Here is a 23,081-nt window from a genome sequence, read left to right on the forward strand (position 1 = left end):
AGTCGTGTGTGATGCATTACAATGCACAAAGCAAATTTAAAACGTGATAGGTCTCTTTTGTTGCTGACCGACTAAATACATTTCGATCAATCGCACACTTTAATCCACTTTTAATTGTCACCATCCAAAGCTTATTTCCCTTTTTATCCGATTCTTATATATGTATATATGTAATATTGGCTATGAATGCAATATATTGCTTGAAAATTTATCTGTCATTCCTATAAAAAAAATTCTATTTTTTTCTAATGAGTTCATCTTTTGTGTTTTTTTAATGAGACCGTCGAGAATATGCAATAAAAAAACTTCTTTATGTTTGATGTCAAAGGTCAATTTTATACTTGAATTAGTTTATTTTGTTGTATTGAAATAATAATATAGGGAGGGTGGGGGAAAATGAGACCACTTTTCAAGGAAAATTTTTTTTGTAAATATTTATATGCAGTCTCTAGGAGAAGTATGGGGTAAATTGGTCAATGAGCAGTATGACAATTTCGAAATTTTGATTAAAAGAAAATTTCATATTTAATAGAAATTTGAAAATGTCAAAATAATAAGCGCGTATAAAAAATAAAATAAAACTATAAATTCTGCCTTATATATTGCTAAGAAAGTATGTAGGATAAATTAGGTAATAAACACGAGAAAAAATTGTTTTCATCAAAATTTTGAAAGGGTCATTTGGAGTGACCAACTCACTCTATATTTTTTCTAGAGACTGTAGAAAAACATTTACATTTAGAGAAAATAAATTTTTTGTTAAAAACGGTGTCTGTTCCCCCTCCCCCCTTTTATATATTTTTTCAAAAATATATACAAGACTTTTGAATTAAAAAAATTTATTTTAATAAAAAATCATACTATGAAAAAATTTCTCTTCGGACAATTAATTTGCTTTTGTTAAATTCTGTTGAACTAAAATTTGGGACAACTAAATTTTATTACGTCAACATAATCTATTTTGTCATCTGTAACAAATGATTTAATAGACTCTATTTGGTCGACATTAATATTCCTCTCTCTAAGATAATAAAATCATTTGGTAAAGTTAAGAAAATATTTATTTGATAGACAACTAAACTAATTTGTAGTGCCAACAAATCCAAATATTAATGCGTAGTATTGTTATATTAACTCTAATAAATATTAATTAGATACAAAAAAATATATTCATGAATAGAGAACATGGAAGTTGTAATTAAAGAAAGAGCTTGAGATACGTTTTAAACGCCTGAGACACTTGAGATCCGTTTTAAATTTCGACTCGGGGCGAGGTGAGGTACCTAAATTTGAACTCAACAATCGAAGATATTACAACAGCAGCCGGAATAGCGCCGGGCCATCTTAAAGGCCCCGAGACTAATTAAACAATAACTTCAAGAATATTGCTTAGATCGGATTAAAATTTTGAGGACATATTCTTGAAATGTTAAACAACAAGATAAAGAAAAAGCTTCAGTCACGAAATCAAAACCCTTACCCCGCCCTTATATTGAAAAGTGATACAAAGAACTCAACGAATTGTCTCGGCGCAATTGCACCGCAACCTCTGCCGAAGGGCAGTATGTTCTGCACAAATGAGACGAAATTAGAGTATCTGAAATTACTATTAAGAAAAAATCCGGGCGAAGTCAGTGTTAGTTTTCAAATCCATATTTTAGAATAATTTATTCTTAAAAGTATAAATTGACAAGTTGTTTTATTTCGTTTGTTACGTTAAGTTTTAACGTTTGCAACGTTAAAAAAAAAACTTTTATCGATCAGCTCAATAGTTTGGATTTTATTAGAAAAAAAGCGGAAAAAATGGGACTTAAAATGTTATCATGATATGAGAGGTAATTTAGAAAAATAATTTATTTCCTTGAAAAGTACTTTTTTTTTTACCATACAAAGAAAATTGTTCAGGGAGTCATTAATGTCATAGTGTAATGCAGGATACCTCCACATTACTATAAAAATGGATTATCACAACTCTGATAATTTGTGGCGAATGACGCGCTCCATAAATGCTTCAAGTATGGAATATAATAACTCTGAAATAAGTTTCTTACCAGGGACACTACAACTGGTGGGCGCGATCTAGCGGCGAGCACCGAACTACTCGCGCTGCTGCTTAGCACCATAACTTTTTAAATCAACAATCATTAGGTTTAAATATATATTTATTAACCTCGAACAAATATATATTTATTCTAAATGCATTTTCATAAAATTATTTACATAAATTAATAAAATATATGTGATGGACTTTTATTTGTCAAAGTATTTAATAAAAGTGTGTTTTATATTTGCAACTTTTTTGAAAGTTACGAAACTTTAATTAGATTATGAATATACCTGTCAAAAAATACTTAATAAATATTTAAATACAAATAAAAATAATTGTTTGGAAAGTATTTCATACAGATACTAAAACTTTATGAGTTTATATATATATATATATATATATATATATATATATATATATATATATATATCTATATAAAAGCGGCATTGACTTTCAGGTGAGGATTAGTTTTCCATGACTGTCGTGACACACTATGGTATGCAAAACTGTGTCCTAAATAATTCGGCTTCAATATACATACATATATATAAATATATACAATATATGGGCGAGTCTAAGGAATATTTGGGACAAGTGCTATGTTATATTGGGCGTTTATGTTAACAAGAGGGAGAGTCAATTTATGTAAGAAGAGAGAGCTGGAGTTAAAATTTTTCTGTTATATTTTTGTAATTTTGTATTTATAATCAAAATTCTCTGATAATTTTCCTTTTACTTTTAATTATAATTAATAAAAAAAAATTAATTTAAATAATTTATTTTATTCAAATAATTTACAGTAAAAAAGTGTTTAAGTACAAAAAATTTCAAATAAATAAATAATAGAGATCTAGCAGTCGTTAATAAATAATAATAATAATTATTAGTAATTATCAATACCTTGATAATTAAAATAAATATTAATATGTATAAGAAAGAAGTTTAAGTGAAAAATTGAATTAAGCCCTTAAATTTATTCGCTGTCAGCTGGTACGTGAGCTGAGAAAGCGAGTTTCTGTGCGTTCTTCTCATCGTTGAAGCTCCTTTTGTATTGATATCCGTTGTTGGTGGTAGCGACATTTGGAGCCCATTGGTTTGATGAACTGGGAGCGTCGTAGTAGGCAGCTACTGGTGCTGGTTGAGCGTAAGGAGCTTTGCCGAAGATGCTGCCGACACTGGATCCAGATCCTACGGCTCCGCTGCCGAAAAGTTTTTGGAACATCATCACTCCGGCAAGAAGTAGAGCGACTTTGCCAACAATCAAAGCTTTAAGTACCAAAAGACCGAGTCCTCCAAGTAAAATTGGGATCAATGCGAATACTTTAACTCCAGCGGCTGCGATCAGGGGCAAAATCATTTTCTTTATTTTGGCGCGACCTTTAAACAGAAAAAAATTATGTTTTTATTAGAAATTTATAATGTTCAAATTTGTTTAGTCATATATACAGATTTGATACTTTTTCAAAAATATATAAATGACTTTTCAGTAAAAAAAAATATTTTGATAAAAAATTCATAATGACCAAAAATTATTATGATTTTCAAATTTATTTGATCAAAAAAAAATTATAAGGGAGACTTGATTTTTAAAAAAATGGGACAAGTTGATCAGACTAGAAAATTTCAAATTTCCAGTAAAATTTTTTTTTTATCTTTCGGTGATGAAAATTGAAATTTGAAAATTTTTTTTAAATATTTCGATCTGATTTTTTTTATTGAGGTAAAAAAAAAAATTTAATTATCCCTACTGTCCATTCATATAAATTTGCCCTTTTTTTTTTCGACCGATTTTTTTTTTATTATAAAGAAAAAAATTTTTCAAATTATGAATTCATGATAAATTGAATTTAAGCAAATATATAAATATACTTTCTCTGAAATATATAAAAGACGGAGTGAAAGTAGGATTTATAAGTCTTAAATCACATGGCACAGAAATGATCACGCAAGAATTACATGAGTCAACTTAATATTAAAAATATAATAAGTAAAAGTAATCTGATGACTGCCAAATTTATTAATCAGTCAACCAGATTAGATATCAATAAATAATTACCTTCATTGAGGGAGCGTGAGATTGACTCTTCTGGAACATTGATCTTGAGACTGTGGCTCTTGAGGAAGGATACAGCTGAGTCATAGATCATGGCCACGAGTTTCAACGCTCTGTCGGACGTCTCTCTTGGCAGGGAGTTAATTAAATCCGTTTCTGTCTCAAGAGCTTTGCCCGTTCGTTCAACTGTAAAGAAATATATTTTGATATAAATTCGTCGAAATTTGTCAATTTTTTGATGACTCGGATCCTCAAGATATCGGAGATCGCTCTCGATAATAAAAAAAAAAAATTCACTTACGTGGAGTGTCGCGATTGAAAGTGACTCCAGGGATGAGTTCAAAAGAACCAGATCTGGCGGCTCTGGAGATCGCACTGTTCGCTTTAATGACAAAACAACTCAACATATTGTCATCTAATCCAAGACAATCCAAGCTGCCGGAGTTGTGGTCGGCGTTGGGGGCTGGTACGGCGACGGCCGAGGCCACGAGGAGACAGAAGATCACGAATTTATTCATTTTAATTAATATATTTACTAGATATCACCACACGATAAATCTCTGGTTTAGAGATGAGAGATCACTGACCAAACTGTGTCCGGAAAATTTTCGGAGCTGAGTGTGTCTTGGCCCTGCCGGCTTCGGATTTTATAGTTGACTCGATCCGGGCGTCTCCCACCTTTTTGACTCGCGAGTCCCTAGCCCCCTAGTGTATATGCTATATAGTCAATGTCTCATCTGAACACTACACGTGGACATACCAATACGACAATATAACCAACCAATACACCGACGTTCCAACACAGCATTAACAGGACATCTAACATCCACGGATGAGGTACGCAGCCAACTTACGACCAGCCGCCGTAACTTTCGACGTTAATTTTTTAAACAAACCCAAACCTAAACCACTAATACTAGTACTAATATACTAATACTAATACTGATGCTGATATCACGGTGCTCTTATTGGACACCAAACCGCCTACTTATGCTCCAATGACTTTCGTCTTATGATTGGGATCACTATTTTTTATTTGGGTCATAGGTAGACATAAATTGGGAATTTTTATTTCGAATGTACTGTTTAAAATTCATTAAAAATTTTAATTATAATTATAATTATCAAAATTTGAGAATTTGAGTTTCATTGCTTTGGATTCAAATTGTGGGCGAACCATTGAACTTAGAGATAAAGTCAATAAAAACTTTTTTGTAGAAAATTTTATTTCCGACAAAATTGTATACGGACATATTTCTCATATTTTTGATAGTTTAGTCAGAATTTTGATTTTTAAAAACTCTGTTATTCGGAGTGATATCTTTTATTGAATTAGAAACTGAGTACTATAAATCGATATTGTGAGTAATTTATCAAAGATACGACAAAAATGTATAAGACTAAATTTATAGAGAATTAAATTTGCTACAAAAAAGTATTCTTATAGTTTTTTCATTGGCCCACTAATTACTAAGTTATTTGAACTCAAAGTTTTGTGAAAATAATTTTTGAACTTCCAGTCATTTTTTGAACTAAATAATTATTTTTTTTTAATAATATATAAATGTCAGAGTAAAATAAAAAAATGAGTATTTACTTTCAAATTGACTATAGAAAAAATTTTTTTTAAATAAATTATTTATTAATAAATATTTGAGTATTTCATGCTTATCAACGTCGGACAATATTTGTTTAAAAAAATTTAAATACACATTGGTATCTATATTGTTGCTTAAACATTGTTATTATGAATGGACCGACACAAAAAGCATTAACTACTTTGCAAGACATACATACTATACTTATTACTATTCATCAGTATGTTCTTTATATTACCGAGTATGAATACTCTCAATAACAAAAGTTTAAAGCAAATGAATTTCTACTTATCGAGTACTCGCTCATAATACAGCCGCTAAAAAAAATTTTTTATGAAAAATTAATCGATGATTAAATAAATAAATTTTTTGAATTAATTATTGGACGTAATTTTTAATTTTTAATTGAAGCAGAAAATTTTTAACACCCTGTTAAACAATAAAAATTCCTGCGAGGTGTTCTCCTTGACCCAGAGACAGGAGTTTATAATAACCGGCATTGGAGGAAGTCAACATGTGTTTCTATATAAATTGCGGTCAAGCAACTCGATTATATAACTTTGTAACTCAAGAGATCTAAGAGCACGTTCTCTTCTATATGTCCTTTTCTTTTGTCTTTTTATGCATTCAGTAAATTTTTAAATTTTTTTCGACCTCGCTTTGGAAAAAAATTTTTTATTAAAATAAAGGGAAAGGGAGGGGGTAAATAGGAATCATAGAAAAAAATATCGTGAGTTTTCAGCTAGAAAATAAGAATTTGTGGTCAATATGACCCAGGCATAAAAAAATTTTTACTTCCGGGCCTTGAAAAAATTTTTGAAATTACAAAATTTAATTTTTGACAAATTTGTTGCCCATATTTCCCCATGTACAGTTTTTAAAAAAAATTTGAGACCCTTCCCCCTTCCACTGTTTTTTTTCAAAATTAACTACCAAATTTTTGAATTTAATTATTGATGTAAAAAATAACGTAATTAGGGGTAAGTTGACCACTGGGTCAAAGCGGCTGATCTAAATTTTTTTACCCCAGGGCCGGTAAAAATAGTGACTCATTTTACCCCAGTTCTCTAATTATTAAATTCGGTATCCAAAAAATTAATTTAAATTTAGTGCCGCAAGACTGACAAAAAAATTCAATGTCCTAAAATAAAAAATTATAAATTAAATTATTTAAAATATATAGAAATTATTTGGGTCAAATGATAAATTTAATAAGTTATGTGCAGATAAATCCATTGTATTCCATCATTGGATCTTAAATATTTAACAGACACTCACACCTAATATCATATATATTAAGTAGTTATTATCTTTAACGGTATCCACGTGCCTCTGAATAAGTATAGATTAATATTCAAGCGAAAATATATATATACATACATATATATTGGTTAGTTATTTTTATTCCGGGTCACAATAAAATAATCTTTGTCTAACCTGCGTCATCATTTTCATCTCCCACTTAATCACTCTGCTGGAATGCGTTTTCGTAATTATCAAGTGAGTAATCGATCGTTCGCGGTATAGCTTTCGATGCTAGTGGTTTCCATATAATCATCTTATATTATGTGGAATTCTTAAAATGGAAAGTGACCCGAAAGTGTTTGGATTTTTTTTTACTTACAGTCAGTTAGCACGAGCGATACGAGCTTTTAAAAGAGAAAAGGACAAAGCGACAATATATTGTGCAAAACAATTATTTAAAAAATTATATTATTTTTTTTTTTAAGGTATGTAGCACGCGTTAAACAGAGAAATTTTTGTCATGTCAATACACACAACCCACGCATACCACACGCACGCACACACATGATAGATCATGTCTATCATAATTTTTATCACAACTCTTTTGTGTGCAAATAAATTTTGAACTGTTCCTGCGCTTTTTTTTTGACATCCATTTTTTTCAATGTCCATATATATTTATATATATAAAAGTCGGTCCAAATTGAGGACATGGAATCATGGAATTTTTTTTTAAATATTGAATACACGATTTTTTTTTGGAAAAGTTGAGTGAGGGTCAAAAAATAAATATTTTGAAAAAATAATTTTTTATTACCTGACATCTAAAATCATAAAATTCTTTTACCAAAAATTTTAATTATATGTATATATATGTATATATATAAGGAATATTATCTCAAAAATGTCTACGATATAACTGCTATTTGGCCTATTTAAGTTGGTCTTCAAACTCATCAAACGAAAAATAATTTAAGTTTTATTTCCTCACTCTTTTGTCTTGACAAAAAAAAAGAAAAATATGTATATGTATATGTATATAAATTTTTTATGAGTGATAAAATTTTATCTCCATCTCGTATCAGTGATTGATACGTCGGGAAAGTTTTATTCAAATTAAAACTCCAGCTCAGAGTTCCATAGTTCTGTATCCAGATTCTATCGCATTTTATGATCGCTTGCTGACATTATTTTGTATACCTCATATATTCTCTTGTATGCTTTGTATTGCATTCTAAGACCTCAATTTAAACTTTTTTTTTTCCATTCAAACATTTCTATGAATTTTTTTTTTTTCCATTTCATTGTTCCCTCAAACACTTCGATCCGAATCCTTGTATAGATTTCTAGATCTGTATAGATCAGAGCCAAAAAAGTAAAAATTCAAAGTTCAAAATTTTGACTTAAATAAAAAAACTGCAATTTTTTATGATACTGAAATTAGCCGACGTCTAATAATTTTTGGATTTTTTAAAAAACGATAAATTATAAGAAAAAAAATTGCACCTGTAGTTTTTTAAATTTTCTACATGTGCATTTTTTTAGTTTTTTTTTTTCTTCAAATTTAATTATTAAAAAAAAAGTTCAAAAAATTTTAATTGTCTGCTGACTTCAGTATCATAATTTTTTATTTAAATTTATAAAATATAAGTGACTTATTTTTGGTCCACTGGTGAATAAATATAATAAATAAAATAAAAAAAAAGTAATAATTAATTTATCAGTTGGGTGGACGTCTGTCCTGATAATAATCATATGAGTCGCCCAAGTCGGACTGATTTTCGTGCTCCAAATAATCTTGTCGGTTATATTTAGCATATGCACTTGGTCCAGCGCTAAATCCCAAAGCCATCGGCAGTAATCCACCTTGCGCAAGTCTTCTCAATCCCATAATAGCGGCCAATATCAAGCTCATAAGGCTCAGGACCACAGCTTTCCCGCTCAATAGTGCCAGAGCTTTCAAGGCGATCGGCAGTAAAATAGACTTTATCAACAACCATCCGACTATCAGCGGTATTATATATTTGCTGTGCTTCTTCCACTTTTTCTTTTTTTTCTTTTTGCCTACAATAGAATAATTATTATTGTCATTATACTTTTACACAACCACGAGAACCGCTAGCTCAGAATTCATCGGGTACATGATGCGGATCATTTTTTTTTAAATTTAATTCTCAAAATAATTATATTATTTATTTTCTGACAGAAATATATTTTTTACAACAGTACCGTTCTACGATCGGCTTAAAATTAATTATCTTAAAATTATTCGTCCGCAAATTTACAGAATTGATGCCCTCGCGTACTTCCGTTACACTTTTACCGTAAACTAAAATAAATTTTGGCTAAAAAAATTAACAAATAATTTTTTTTCCATTTACTGCCAGACGGAAGACGAAATTTTTCGAGGAATTTCATTTCGGACCCAAAAAAAAAGAAGTGAAAGATTTAAAAAAACTTGAATTATAAGAATTACATATTTTTTTAAAATAATAAATACCCACATAGATATCGTCCTTGTCTATTATATTTATTTTCCCATGGAAAAATTCGGTCACCAGTTTTTACAAATCCAATATTACTCAAACCGGTGGTCAAATTAACAGTGTCAATAATATCCGGTAAAATAGTCGCCTGCAGTGAATTTTTCAATCGGAAATTTTCAGCAAGACACCAGTTATTGAACAAACACATCAAACATGCAATCAACACTTTGACCATTTCAAAAAAATATAAATTACCCACGTATTTTTCCGACCACTGTTTACTTTAAAGAGATTGCGAATAACTCGAAGATAAAGTTAGCAACCCCTGCCTTATATAGATCCGCGGTATTTGAACTGCGGAGATGACAGTAGAGTAGGAATTGATTAGTTAATCTAGCTTGGTAGTGATGCGTAAAAAGAGGTTACAAATACTATTGTATTAGTCTGTTATAAAAATAATTTAAAACGAAAATAATCATAACTGTCAATTGGTATGAAATATTATTATGCATTTTCTCAGTGAGCACCGAGCTAACTAATTTCATCTCAAGCATATCCAGAGCTAATATCTTTTATTGCCTGAGGTATATCATGGAACAACGCGTTAATAATATCGACATAGTGCAAAAATTTTTTTTTTATTAATTCTACAGTCGAGTTAAATCAAAGAAAACAAACTATTTTTTTATGTGAAAGAAAAAATTTTTATTTCAACTTTTGAATTTTTGTTTGAAATTTTTTTGGCCAAATTTTGATTTTTTATAATTATTTTTTTTTTCAATGCGTTGTGATGAAATAATTGGGGAAAAATGAAAAGGGGAGGCAACATGGGCCACCTAGATTGCAAATAAAAATTATACGTAGGGTTAAGATGGACATTAGGGGCTTTGGGCAAATCAAAATTTGTTAGAAAAAAATTTATTTAGGGGTCTATTTTACCCCGCAGTTTAAATTTTTTGTTGAAACCTGACCTGGGAACTAGAAGGAAGAACAGTAAAAAGATTTTATTTCAACTTTTGAATTTTTGTTTGAAATTGTTCTGTTCAAAATTTGAATTTTTGATAATTATTTATTATTTTATTTTTTTTCAATGCGTTCTGATGAAATAATTGAGGAAAAATGAGAAAGGGAGGCAATATAGGACACCTAGATTACGAATAAAAATTATATGTAGGGATAAGATGGACATGAGGTGATTTGGGGCCAACCAAAATTAGAAAAAATTTTATAGAGGGGTCTATTTTACCCCGCAGTTTAAATTTTTTGTTGAAACCTGACCTGGGAACTAGAAGGAAGAACAGTAAAAAGATTTTATTTCAACTTTTGAATTTTTGTTTGAAATTGTTCTGTTCAAAATTTGAATTTTTGATAATTATTTATTATTTTTTTTTTTTTCAATGCGTTCTGATGAAATAATTGAGGAAAAATGAGAAAGGGAGGCAAGATAGGACACCTAGATTACAAATAAAAATTATATGTAGGGTTAAGATGGACATTAGGTGATTTTGGGCCATCCAAAATTAGAAAAAAATTTATCGTTTACTCCGCAATTAAAATTTTTTGTTGAAACTCACCCCGGGAACTAGAAGGAAGAACAGATAAAAGATTTCATAGATATTTGGAGGTTCAAAAATATGAAATTATAAAAAATGAAAATATGATTAAAGAAAAAATTATGATTTAAAAAATAATTGTAATTAAAATTGAACAATGTCAATAAACGATCTAAACAAGATGCAGTCAAGTGAGTAATTTGATAGTAAGCATTAAAATTGCGGCCATAAATACCGTGAAATTAATATATGTAATGAGCCACACTCGATTTAAGAACTGGCACAAGTAATGAAAAATTATCGTTGATATTGAATTTGAATTCACGAAATTTTTTTAATTTTTTCGTAATAAAAGTAAATTTCTAATCTAGTTAATAAACACTTGCATTAGTGTTAATAGTTTTTGATACTCAAAAAATAATAAAGACAAGTCAATAAGTCAATAGAAAGTACAAAAAAAAATTATAACAAATTAATAAAATATCCGGCATTGTTTTGATGTACGATGATCGCTTATTTTACACTTGAGAAATTTATATAATTTTATATTTAATACTCAATTGTGGTTATCACAATTTTTTTTTCTTTTTCAGTTCAAACTTTTTCAATATTTATAAATTACTTTAACTCATTTCTTTTAAACTCATTTCTTTTGAAGGAAAAGGAAGAAGGTCAGTCACAAAAAATTTTATAATCAGACAAAATGTTCACCGGAAATAAAAAAATAATAATTCATTTGGGTATGACCTGATCTTTCATAGAAACCAAATTTTTTTCAATAATTACATACAGGAAACGAGAACCGTTTCAAAAAAACACCTCATAGAAATCTACACAAAAAAAGAAATTTCTTTGCTCAAGAAATTTTCTCTCGCCCCGAAATTTTTTTTCTCAATTCATAATTCAAAAGATTTCTTATTTGGGTAGGTAAAAATTTTTCCCGCCAAGAATTCAAATTTTTCTGTCTTCATGTCGATCTGCACTAAAAAAGTTTTCCAAAACCAACCCAATGAACTTTTTTTCAAAATCCAACTCTAGTCACGTTTTGATCGAGTTCTCTCAATCGATATCGATAATTTTCCGCGAATCAGTCGTCCCAAATACCCAACCAGCATGACAAATAAAAAATAACCTCAAGCACCCTCAGTCATCACTAGAACAATCCGATTGTAAATAACAAATAATTATCCCCACCTCGATGATTTTTTTTACATTGTAACTAAAAAGTAGAGACATTGATGCCTCCACTTAGATCGTAGCTTACTTTTTATTCCGTTTATTGGTGAATCGGGCATTATAATTCCGTCAACATATACCTCTATATATATAAATATAAACATAATAGTATACCTACTTACGACACGCATATTATATCGAGCTAATTTTTCCACGGGCTGCCAATTTTCTTAGCAACTCAACCGTTACATCTCGTTGGCAATGTTGTTGTTGTTGTTGCGGGTCCTCTATATCCTAACTGGGGATAAAGATCGGATCGGTTAGTTCACAGTTGTACGTTGTCCCGATCGTTCAAGTGACATCAATTTAATTTAAATAAACGTCTGGATTATTTTTTCAAATTTAAATAACCCGCGCAAAAATTAATTTAAGTGTAGAAATAAATAAAGTGCAAATGTAATTAATAATAAATGATAATGGTGTCGAAAGAGGATGACAGAAAAATAAATGTCATGATTTATTCATAATAAATAAATATATATATATATATATACTAATTATTTAAAGTTAATTATTGAACGTGTAAATATGCATAAGTCGATAGTGTATCTAGTCTTAATAGTACTGACACTTATTTATATAGCAAGTGGATTTAAAGTCGATAATCGAAAAAAAATTGTTAAGAATAATTTAAATAAAATTATGGAAAAAAATAAGACTGTCAATTACAAGCAGAACAAATTTACTGTAAGACCGGTGTCCAAAATACCCCTGACTACTAGTGCCCCGAAATCGCTTGTGAAAAATGTAAAGCGCGTTGAGGTGAAGCCGAGTAATAAACTGCCGATCACTGACTTAGAGCTGGTGACAATTCAACCCAGGGGTAATTTTTTTATTTATTTAATTTTTTTTTTTTGAGGTTTTTAAATTCTATTTATTTTCAGGTCGGCCGAAAAAGCCGAAGAAACACAAAATGAACCAGACGTTAATGGCACTATTGCTGGCTTACAAATTTAAATTTGCTGCGCTTATTCCCACAATTATTATGGGATTGTTTTTGTTGCTGGGTACCACTGGACTTGCTGGATTTTTTTTCGCACTTTTTGCTGCCATACTTGGACTCAAAGCTCATTAAAACATCGTTATCATGAATTTATTTTGTTCTTGTGTTTAAATTACAGGGGTTTTATTTTTAAATTTCAAGTTTTAATTAAAATTTCAAATTTTGAAATTCGCGGTCATAATTTTATTTTTCAAATATTGAATTTTTTTTGGAAATTCATTGCCAATAAAAAAGTGACATAAATTTCTCATATTTCCAATGGAAAATAATCATTTTTTTTAAATTTCAAAATTTGACACTGAAATTTTTTCAAAATTCAAAACTAATTAAACAATTTCTAAAAAATATTTTTTGGAGTCGAGTTTCGTTAAAAAATTTTACTCTTATTAATTTTTTCAAAGAAAATTTATATAGAAAAATCACAAAATTTAGAAAAAAAAAAAAATGTCCCATGAAATTAAAAAAAAATAATTTCTGTAATTTTCACACAAGTATTTTCGTAAATAAAATTGTTATAAATAATAAATATAAAATGTAACAAAGGAAGAAATAAAAAATTCAATTATTGTGCTATTGTACAATTTATTTAATCGTCTTACATAAATAGTTAAAATAAATAAATAATGGCTGTAATAACTTTAAGACATGTATAAATAAAGTGAATTAATTTTTAAAAAATTCATAGATTAAATAAAATAAAATAAAAGTAAACTGTACTGATGAGTAGCAGGTGCGCAAGTATGCCATCGGTCTCGCTTGACACGTAACAATCATTCATACGTACAACGGCGTATATGCAATAAAATATTCCGCTATAAAATAAAAAAAATAATATCTAAATCATCTCCATGGATGCGTGTAGATAAAATTATCGTAATGAAGATTTTCCGTATGGGCGAGCGTAAAACCGCGTCACATTTAAATACGCGACCGGGAACTCTGAGCACGCGACAAACGACCGCTTCCCGTCTGAAAATGGGTTAGTTTATTTTCCGATAAATTTATTACCCGAAAAACAAGTAAATAAATAAATAATCACTTTTAATTAAATATAAATATAAATACTAATTAATAAAGATCACGTCTTAATTATTTAATTTCAGAATTAATGCTGGTAAGGCTTCTGCCCAGAGTACGCCAAATTTTGGGCGTAATTGCTGTCAGTAGACTCGACGTTCTGTAAATCCAGAGACGAGTGATGGACGTCTTTGATGCTTCGGTCCCATCCGCCGCCGCCGCCACCACCGCCACCACTCTGCCATCCTCCGTGAGAATCTCCGCCCTGTTTTTGGCTCAACAGTTTCTTCAATCCGATGATCATCGACAGCACGAGAGCTATTTTGCTGATGATCAGAGCTTTTCCCGCCAACATGAACAGGACACCCATCGCAATGGGAACCATAGCTGCCATTTTCATGGCCATTCCAGTCATCATCATTCCCATCATTTTCTTCATCTTGCCTCTGCCCTCCTCCATGCTTCTCTTCAGCTCCACAGTATTAGTCTTCGGCAAACTTATCTGAACATTGAAACCGTTCATCAAATTCGCCACGCGGTCCAGCAGAATTTCGTTGAGTATTTCCTCTCTCGAGGCACCAGAACGACCCAAATTATCCAAATCACTTGGATTATTCAGCTTACTTATCGTCGCGTTATCATTAGAGACTCTTACTAGCTCGAGATTTTCCGTTATCGGGATGTTGTCAATCCGTCCGAGTCTCTCGAAGAACGCGATGGCTTTTTTCTTAAAACACGGCGACAATCCGCCATTCCGCTGCTGGCATTCTTCGTAAACACGGTACAGTGATCTGTACCCACGTTCGAATGCCATATCGTCGGCGGTTGATCCCAACACGAGGGCCAAAAGTACCGAAAATATCACACACTGTAAGTACGGCTTCATGGTTTTAAAACGTTTGTTTGCCAAAATATAGCAAATGCAATTAAGTAAAGACTCGCGTTTCGTTAATAATCACTGATTCAGATTGGCAAGTTAGTGCCTGGACAGTTCACGAGTTAACTGGCGTCAGGATGAGGTTTTGCTGGTTGCTTTATACTGATGGTGGTTGCTGGTAGGTTCGTAGATCAGGACGACGAAGGAATACGCGGGATGAGCGGGATCCTCTTTCGAGGGGAGAGAGAATTATTCCCACAACAAGACCTGCATGAATGTATACCACTTACCGTATGTATCAAGAGATGGATGAAGAAAAGAGAAGAGAAGAGAAGAGAAGAGAAAGATTTAACATTGTAACTGTGTGCTCTATGGAGACGGGGAATAGGGAACCGAGAATGCGAAACGAGGAAGCGAATCCTGTTGGCGAATCAACAGCTGGGTCTTGGATTTTTTATCCGTTCAATCACATGAGCATTTATGGTAAGCATGTACTGGTAGGTACATGCTTTCATAGGTGTACGTGACCTTTGTGACATAAAGACCTACTAGTGTATCTCACATTGTGGATAGAGAGAGAGTTTAATAGGAAGATGAACTTGCGGAGGTAAAGGGGAAAGAAGCGGAGGCGGAGATCTAAGAGGGGGAAGGGGACCTGGGAGATGATGACAATGAATAAAAAACGAGAGACCTTCACGACAGGTAGATAAGCGCAAAGTGAAGGTACTTGAGTTATTTAAATAGTTGCAACCACCAATTGAAACGCGATTCCGAACGATACATACACTTGGGGATCCGCCAATCACATTCGCTAAGAGAGGTTCTGACACCGTGACCTGCGCTATGATCTTTGGGCTACAGAGAATACGAATCTAGACCACTCGTGTGATCATCGTGAAGACGATGCTGTGCCACAAGGTCTTGGAGAAAGAGAGGGACGAAGGATTGTGGAAAGGAAGAGGCTACCGAACAACGAGTGTGGGTGAAATTTATTATCTAGTCAGTTTTACTCACTTATTTTTTTAATTTTGTTACAAATAATATTGAATTTTAATTAATGTTCAAATTTGATTAACTTGGAAATTATTGGGTTTAAGAAAAAATTGAAAGAATTCTTTTTTGTAGGAAATTTTATTCTACATAAATTTGTTCATGTGCGTTTTTATCGTATCTTTGATAGATAACTTGCAATTACAGTTTAAAGTACTGGGTTCATAATTTGGCGGGAATTTCAGTTCTTTAAATACTTTCGTAGCTTAAATCCGAAATTCCGGCTAAACTATCGAAAATATGACAAATATGTATGAGTGTAAGCTTGTAGGGAATTAAATTTTCTACAAAAAGTGTCTCTTTGACTTTGCCTGTAAATTCAGGCATTCAATATTATAAATAATATTGAATTTTAATTAATGTTCAAATTTGAATAACTTGGAAATTATTGAGTTGAGGAAAAAATTGAAAGAATTCTTTTTTGTAGGAAATTTTATTCTACATAAATTTGTTCATGTGCATTTTTATCGTATCTTTGATAGATAACTTGCAATTACAATTTGAAGTACTGGATTCATATTTTGGCGGGAATTTCAGTCTTTTAAATAATTTTGTTGCTTAAATCCGAAATTCTGGCTAAACTATCAAAAATATGACAAATATGTATGAGTATAAGTTTGTAGGAAATTAAATTTTCTACAAAAAGTGTCTCTTTGACTTTGCCTGTAAATTCAATAGTTTAGACGGAAATTCGATTTCAAGTCTAAAAGAATTTTAATATTTTAAAAATAAAATAATTGAATAATTATTTAATTTCTGCAAATCCTATTATTGTAAAATTACATATATTTTTATGATTATAATATACATAAAAATAACAAGAATTTATCATAAATGTTAACAACACTGATTTATATTAGTTATCATAATAAAAATGATGACTGGATAGATCTTTTAGTGGCGATTCGTAGCAACGGTACTTTGATGACCGTTTTAACACTATCAATTTTTTTCATATCTCCTATGACTAACACATCCTACAGCATTCTTGAGTTTGGAATCCTACTGTATGAGAAAAATAATGAAAACTCTAAACGAATTATAAATAAAAATAAATAAAATTATAATCTTGCCAACTCAATTTTGAAAAGTTTATTCCGGCATAATTAGCAATTATCTAATAAATGCAGCTGTGATTTAAATATTGCAAGTATCATGTGTAAATTATCGTAATGAGAATAAGGAGAGAAAAGAGACAGGAATACAAAAGAGTTGAGACCGTGAGATCGCGTAGTCAGTACTCTTACCACAGATTGTGCATGTGTGCATACATTCAATCCATCTGTGTAACATTTTATCGAGATTAGTGTGCATCTGCTGATGCATCTTTAATGCGACACTAATGCACGTGTAACGCACATGCATGTGCGGACAAGCAAACCCGTGCTCTTCTCACCTACTTTGGGATAATCCCATCCTCGATATAATAGAATCAAAAGGTAGTTAGGCACTTACACTAATATAATCATTAACACAACAATATATATATTACATATATATTTGTGTCATGTGTAGTGTGCCACATGCAGAAGGCGCGAATTATAAAATATCTTTGAACATGTGGTTTTTAGGAATTTCTTGTATTAATATTTTTTTTTTGTACACAGAAAAAAAGGATTTCTTGGCGCAAAAAATTTTTTCTTGTTCTAAGAAAATTTTTACTTGACCCAAGAAATTTTTTGTATTATAAAGTGAAGACAAAACTTTTCTTGGGGTAAGAAAAAATTTTCTCGGATCAAGAAAAAAATCTTTTAGGCGAGAAAAAAATTCTTGAGCCAAGAAAAATTTTTGTCTTCAATTTATAATTCAAAATATTTCTTGCGCCAAGAAATTCTTTTTTTCTGTGTAATATCAGGGGGGGGGGGGGAATTGACCCATAGAAAAAAAATACCATAGGTGATATTTTTTACTAATTATAATTTTGTTTAATAAAATAAATATGACAGCCATAGAAACGAAAATTTTAAATGTTGGGCAAAATGAGTCCGCGGGAAAAAATTTTTGGAATATTAATCAAAATTAGAACCTTGTTAATGAGTGATTATAAATATTTTCTGTTTGAAAATTAATTGAAAGTCGACAATAATACAAATTTATTGGAATGAAATTTAAATTAAATTGTTTAATTAGAAGTTTTTTTCATTTGAAATTCTGAGTGGCCCAAATTGCCCCAGGAATCAGTATTGTTTCTCAGTAGAATTTAAAAAAAAAATTTGGCCCATTTTATTTCTCATAAATTGAAATCATGGATATCATAGGGCCCATCTTTCCTCTTCTTTCTCTCTATATATGAAATATATATATATTTATTATGTGTAGTGTGCTACATTCAGAAGGCGCGAATAGTACGATATCTGTAAAACAATCGCACATACACGTTATTTTCACACAAATTAAATGTAATTTTTCGGAGCCTCTTTATTAATATTTTTATTATTTTTTTTTTTTTTTATATACTTAAAATAATAACCGTTTCGCTACTTTCGAGACTTTTATCATGCGTGAGAATAGTTTTTGCTAATTGTAAGCAATTACTACAGAAATCGAAGGTTGTGCTCGTAATTATCATTATTAAAAATTTTTTTTCCTCCATTCATTTTTAAAAATTCTCCATTCCCGCCATACATTTTTTTCGTGACCTCAAATTATATTTAAGTACTCGGTCACAAATCTCAAGTAAACTAAAAATTATTCGACTTTTTACTAAAAGTTTGTACAAAATTTCTTTCTTAATCTAAAAAAAAAAAAAAATGACTATTTACTTTTAATAAAAAAAAAAAAAATTAGAAAACTAAACACGTAATTTATCGATGATAATTTAACGGAATTTTATTGAATTGTTTTTATGCATCATCATTGATCATTTAGTGATAATGAATAAAGTAATTTATAGAGAAACTGTTAAACCAATGGTACGTAATATACAATAAATATATACCTATATATATATTAGAAGATATTCGATCGTCCTGGTGGCATACAAAAGAAATGAGGAAAATATATCCAACGGCGATGGTACTTTTAGACCCCGTTATCCACTTTCAGCTCTTACAGTGTCAATCTTTACCTATATATATTGTAAATTGTGGGAGGATGTTCACATGTGACTGAGTCAGTACTCACTGCGTTCAAAAATCAGGAAATTCATTGTAAATATAAAACTTTACAACCCACAATTAATCTTAAAATCTTCAGTGCTCTCATTTCAGGCCATAGCTCTCTTTAGAAAAAAAAAAAAAAAAAAAAATGCCGAATTCAATACTGAGTACGATACTCATTTTTGACTATTAATCCTGAATGATGAAAGTTTAATAAAAGCAATTAAAGGATTCGATTAATTTATTCTGACCTAATCTCGTTTGCGCTACTAAGTAGAGTAAAAGTGAGAAAGACGCGATGAGGGAAAGGATACCGCTTATATTGTACATATATATGTGCTCAAGATAAATTTCGAGGTTGAGATCATTACTATGAGCAATAATGTCGAGATTACTTTGTAATTCAATCTTGATTATTTATTTTAAATCACTGACGCATTCATTTTTGGTTTTGGGCATAAATTGGGGTTACCTGAATTGGGATATGATAATTTTGGTCGAGGAAAAAATTTTAATTGGTAAGTAGCCCGGTGAATAAAATTCATTGAAAAAATTTTTATAATAGCCCGGGTAAAAAATTTTAAGCTGAAATGATATTCAAAATTTTTCTCGGCCGATAAGTGGTCTAGGAAGTGAACACGAGGCTGAAAACTAGCTAGGCCAAAAAATGGCTAATAATGAGGCCTTAAAATAATCGAAAATAGAACGACTCAATTTATCGACCAATTTTCGGCCTGTTTATGAAGAATAATAAAATTTCGGCGTGATTTCGGCCAATTTTCGACCTCATCCAACAAAATTCTACGGCTCCAATGAAATTTCGACCAAATTTTGGCCTCTTTAAACAAAATTCTATGGTTTCGGTGTAATTTCGGCCAACTTTAGCCTTTTTGGCCAAATATTTTTACTCACAAGTTAAAAATCTTGTACTGAGTAGTCTCTAGAAGTTTTTCAGAGTTTTGTAAGCAAAAATAGTTCACTCTGCCCTGTTATGACAAAACGACGTATCTCGAGATACGCTGTTTTGTCGTAACAAAGCTAAAAAGGTTTATTTAGTGTCACTTAATAATAGGGTATTATCAAAATTTTATTAATTTAATTAATTATGCCAATAATATTGATCAAATGTGCGTATAGTTTCTTCACGTTAAAATTTAATTCTTCGAGTTACAGCGTTTTGCCATAACAATTTCATCTATTTATCAAAATAAGCATTAGTTTCTTACGATACAAAAAACGTATCTCGAGATACGTCGTTTTGTCATAACAGGGCAGCACTTTGATGGGGCAAACAAAAAATGGGGCAAATCATCCCAAATAAGGCCAATTTAAAATTTCCAGTAACTATTTTCCTCAAACTAATTTCAAAAAAGCCTCTCACTAATAAAAAAATAAGCAGACAATTAAAATAAATTTCTATTGAAACCTATAAATAAATAAGTAATTAATTACAAAAAGTCATTAATTTTCACCGAGCTATTTACACACACTGCTCTCCTCCCATTACTACCATCACCCCACCCAGCCTGCCCACAAATATATTTTATTCACATGAATTCAGCATACATCCATACATTAATAGATCGCCCATCACTCAAAGCCATTCATACACATATTTAATAACAGACCTTGAGATTAGTAATTAATCCACCTAATAATTCATTTAAACGTTTCGTTGATTCACACGGCCAGTCGTTATCTAGAACAAAGAGTACCATTTCAAAATAGCCTTACAATTGTTCACAAAATCCACCAATAAAAAATAATAATCATAACAAAGTCATACATTTATTATACGAAAGAAAATAGTGCTGCCATATAACATACATATTATATATAAATACAATGTACAAAGGAACAGACATACTAGATACATATTATCACATATATTTACGTATATATAGTAACTAGAGTAGGTGTGTATCATGTTGGTATACAAATGAGCGCTGTAAGTGGTCAACGAAGCAGTGATTACGTGTTTAATGCATCCATAAATGCATATTCACGCTCTGTATGGTGTAACAAGAGGAGTTCTCATCTCCAAACTTTGTTGGCAGGAGTTAATTACTCTCTACGTTCTTTATAAAAATGATACGTTCATGGGTAACATGCCAGTCAGTAGTGTGTTATCATCAAATATGATGCTACAAGGCATTAGAGTTTGTGCTTTAGTTGTTATTGGATTTACTGCTGCTAGTTATGGGGAACCGGCTTATCGGCGGCATCGTACGCTTAATTATCAAATAAATAATAATAATAATAATAGTAGTTTTGATCCAGTGACAGTTGATTGCACAGGAACTCGTGCTGATTCACCAGAGTGTCGGTTATTTGCGAGCAAACCGAAAAATGATACAATTTCTGATGATAGTAATGAGAGGAATAGTCGAGTGGAAAATGTCGATAAAGATAAATCCTGGAGTATTACTGATTTGTTTTATGATGATGGTGATGACAGTGCTGTAGAAGAAGGTAAGATTTTATGGGTCGATCGGATTTACTGTGATCGGTTTATTAATTTTTGTAATTCGTTACACGGAAAAAAATAGTGGCTACTTTCTGGGATAGTACTGAGTAATTTCTGTAAAAAAAAATTTTAGACAGTACTGTATATTATCTAGACTGTATCCACAACTGTCCGGGATAGTACTGAAATTTTTTTTTTACAGAAAATACTCAGTACTATCCCAGAGAGTACCCACTATTTTTTTTCCGTGTAGTGAGTAGTAAAATAGTTTTCGGTGATTTTAGTAGTGGAATTTTTTTTATTGGGAGAAAATTGTATGAATTTTTTGTACAATTGACAAATTTTTAATTGATTTATTGACTATTGGTTTTTTTTTATTGTAATTTATTGTGAAGAGATTTTGAAAACCGAAAACTCACGATAAGACTTCTCGGTAATCAAATGGCGCCGTGGCTTAGTTGGTTAAAGCGCCTGTCTAGTAAACAGGAGATCGGGGGTTCGAATCCCCCCGGAGCCTAATGTGGAAAATTTTTTTTTTGTTAATTATTGTTACTCCGTTTTTTTGTAAAGATTTGAATATTTGTTGCAAAATATCATGAACTTTTTGCTTATTTTAGCGAAGTAAGAAAATAATTAAAATTCCAGGTCGAGGTAAAAAAAAGAAGAAGGGCAAAGGAGGAATTATTTTTATGGTGGCAGCAGCAATGAAAGCAACCATGTTATGGATAATGGTCCACGCGACGGCAGTTCTCGCTGGTAAAGCCTTTGTCATGGCTAAGATTGCTCTAGCTCTTGCGGGAGTGATCGCGCTCAAAAAATCACTAGGTAATTTATTTTGAATTCTTGATCTGAGAATTGAGTTAAATTTTGTTATCTGTTTTATGTTCGCAGAACATCATGACAAAACTTCTTATGAGATAGTAAAACACCCTCAGCACAGCTACTCTCAGTCCCACAGTTCGAGCATCGATTACGATCATCACGGAGGATTTGAGGGTCACCGAAGAAGGAGATGATCTCAAATGCCCAAATAATTATCTTCACATACTCATTGTACAATTAAAAATTATTAATCATTATATATTTATTTTCATATTTATTTATTTATAAAATATTTGTATCTAAAAACTAAATAAATAAAAAATATTCCTAATTATTATTAAGTAGATTTTTTATGTAAGTCTACTTTTTGGCTTTGGCCCCATGACAGAACTTCCCAAAATTTTTCTATAACCATTCATGGGTTTTGTAAATTTGGTCGGGTCAAAATCAAACCTCCACAAATTTTTTGGACGAATTTCTCAAGTGAGTTAAGAAATGAGTAAAATGTGGAATATTTTCGAAATAGCTC

General features: G+C 30.9%; 5 protein-coding genes and 1 non-coding gene across 6 annotated transcripts; 3 read left to right on the top strand and 3 right to left on the bottom strand.

The window, feature by feature from the left end:
- Positions 1–2,813: 2,813 nt before the first annotated feature.
- LOC130677976 (uncharacterized) lies at positions 2,814–4,741 on the bottom strand. The gene is made up of 3 exons (XM_057484919.1): positions 4,402–4,741; positions 4,104–4,286; positions 2,814–3,424 (listed from the first exon to the last, which is right to left on the bottom strand). The coding sequence occupies exons 1-3, from the start codon at positions 4,616–4,618 to the stop codon at positions 3,021–3,023; spliced, it is 804 nt and encodes a 267-aa protein (XP_057340902.1). The 5' UTR covers positions 4,619–4,741; the 3' UTR covers positions 2,814–3,020.
- A 3,136-nt stretch (positions 4,742–7,877) lies between these two features.
- Positions 7,878–9,704, bottom strand: LOC130677987 (uncharacterized). Its single transcript, XM_057484930.1, has 2 exons — positions 9,448–9,704; positions 7,878–9,007 (listed from the first exon to the last, which is right to left on the bottom strand). The coding sequence occupies exons 1-2, from the start codon at positions 9,662–9,664 to the stop codon at positions 8,664–8,666; spliced, it is 561 nt and encodes a 186-aa protein (XP_057340913.1). The 5' UTR covers positions 9,665–9,704; the 3' UTR covers positions 7,878–8,663.
- A 2,799-nt stretch (positions 9,705–12,503) lies between these two features.
- On the top strand, positions 12,504–13,454 carry LOC130677988 (uncharacterized). The gene is made up of 2 exons (XM_057484931.1): positions 12,504–13,041; positions 13,103–13,454. The coding sequence occupies exons 1-2, from the start codon at positions 12,747–12,749 to the stop codon at positions 13,291–13,293; spliced, it is 486 nt and encodes a 161-aa protein (XP_057340914.1). The 5' UTR covers positions 12,504–12,746; the 3' UTR covers positions 13,294–13,454.
- A 329-nt stretch (positions 13,455–13,783) lies between these two features.
- LOC130677977 (uncharacterized) lies at positions 13,784–15,256 on the bottom strand. Its single transcript, XM_057484920.1, has one exon. It carries the CDS (start codon positions 15,122–15,124, stop codon positions 14,327–14,329), a length of 798 nt encoding a protein of 265 aa, XP_057340903.1. The 5' UTR covers positions 15,125–15,256; the 3' UTR covers positions 13,784–14,326.
- Positions 15,257–21,356: 6,100 nt separating this feature from the next.
- LOC130677978 (uncharacterized) lies at positions 21,357–22,879 on the top strand. The gene is made up of 3 exons (XM_057484921.1): positions 21,357–21,735; positions 22,376–22,555; positions 22,622–22,879. Exons 1-3 carry the CDS (start codon positions 21,363–21,365, stop codon positions 22,744–22,746), a joined length of 678 nt encoding a protein of 225 aa, XP_057340904.1. The 5' UTR covers positions 21,357–21,362; the 3' UTR covers positions 22,747–22,879.
- Positions 22,174–22,247, top strand: Trnat-agu (transfer RNA threonine (anticodon AGU)). The gene has a single exon. It is a non-coding gene; the product is annotated as a tRNA-Thr (tRNA).
- Positions 22,880–23,081: the final 202 nt, after the last annotated feature.

This window comes from Microplitis mediator, chromosome 11 (genome assembly GCF_029852145.1).
Source record: "Microplitis mediator isolate UGA2020A chromosome 11, iyMicMedi2.1, whole genome shotgun sequence".
Lineage (NCBI taxonomy): Eukaryota > Metazoa > Arthropoda > Insecta > Hymenoptera > Braconidae > Microplitis > Microplitis mediator.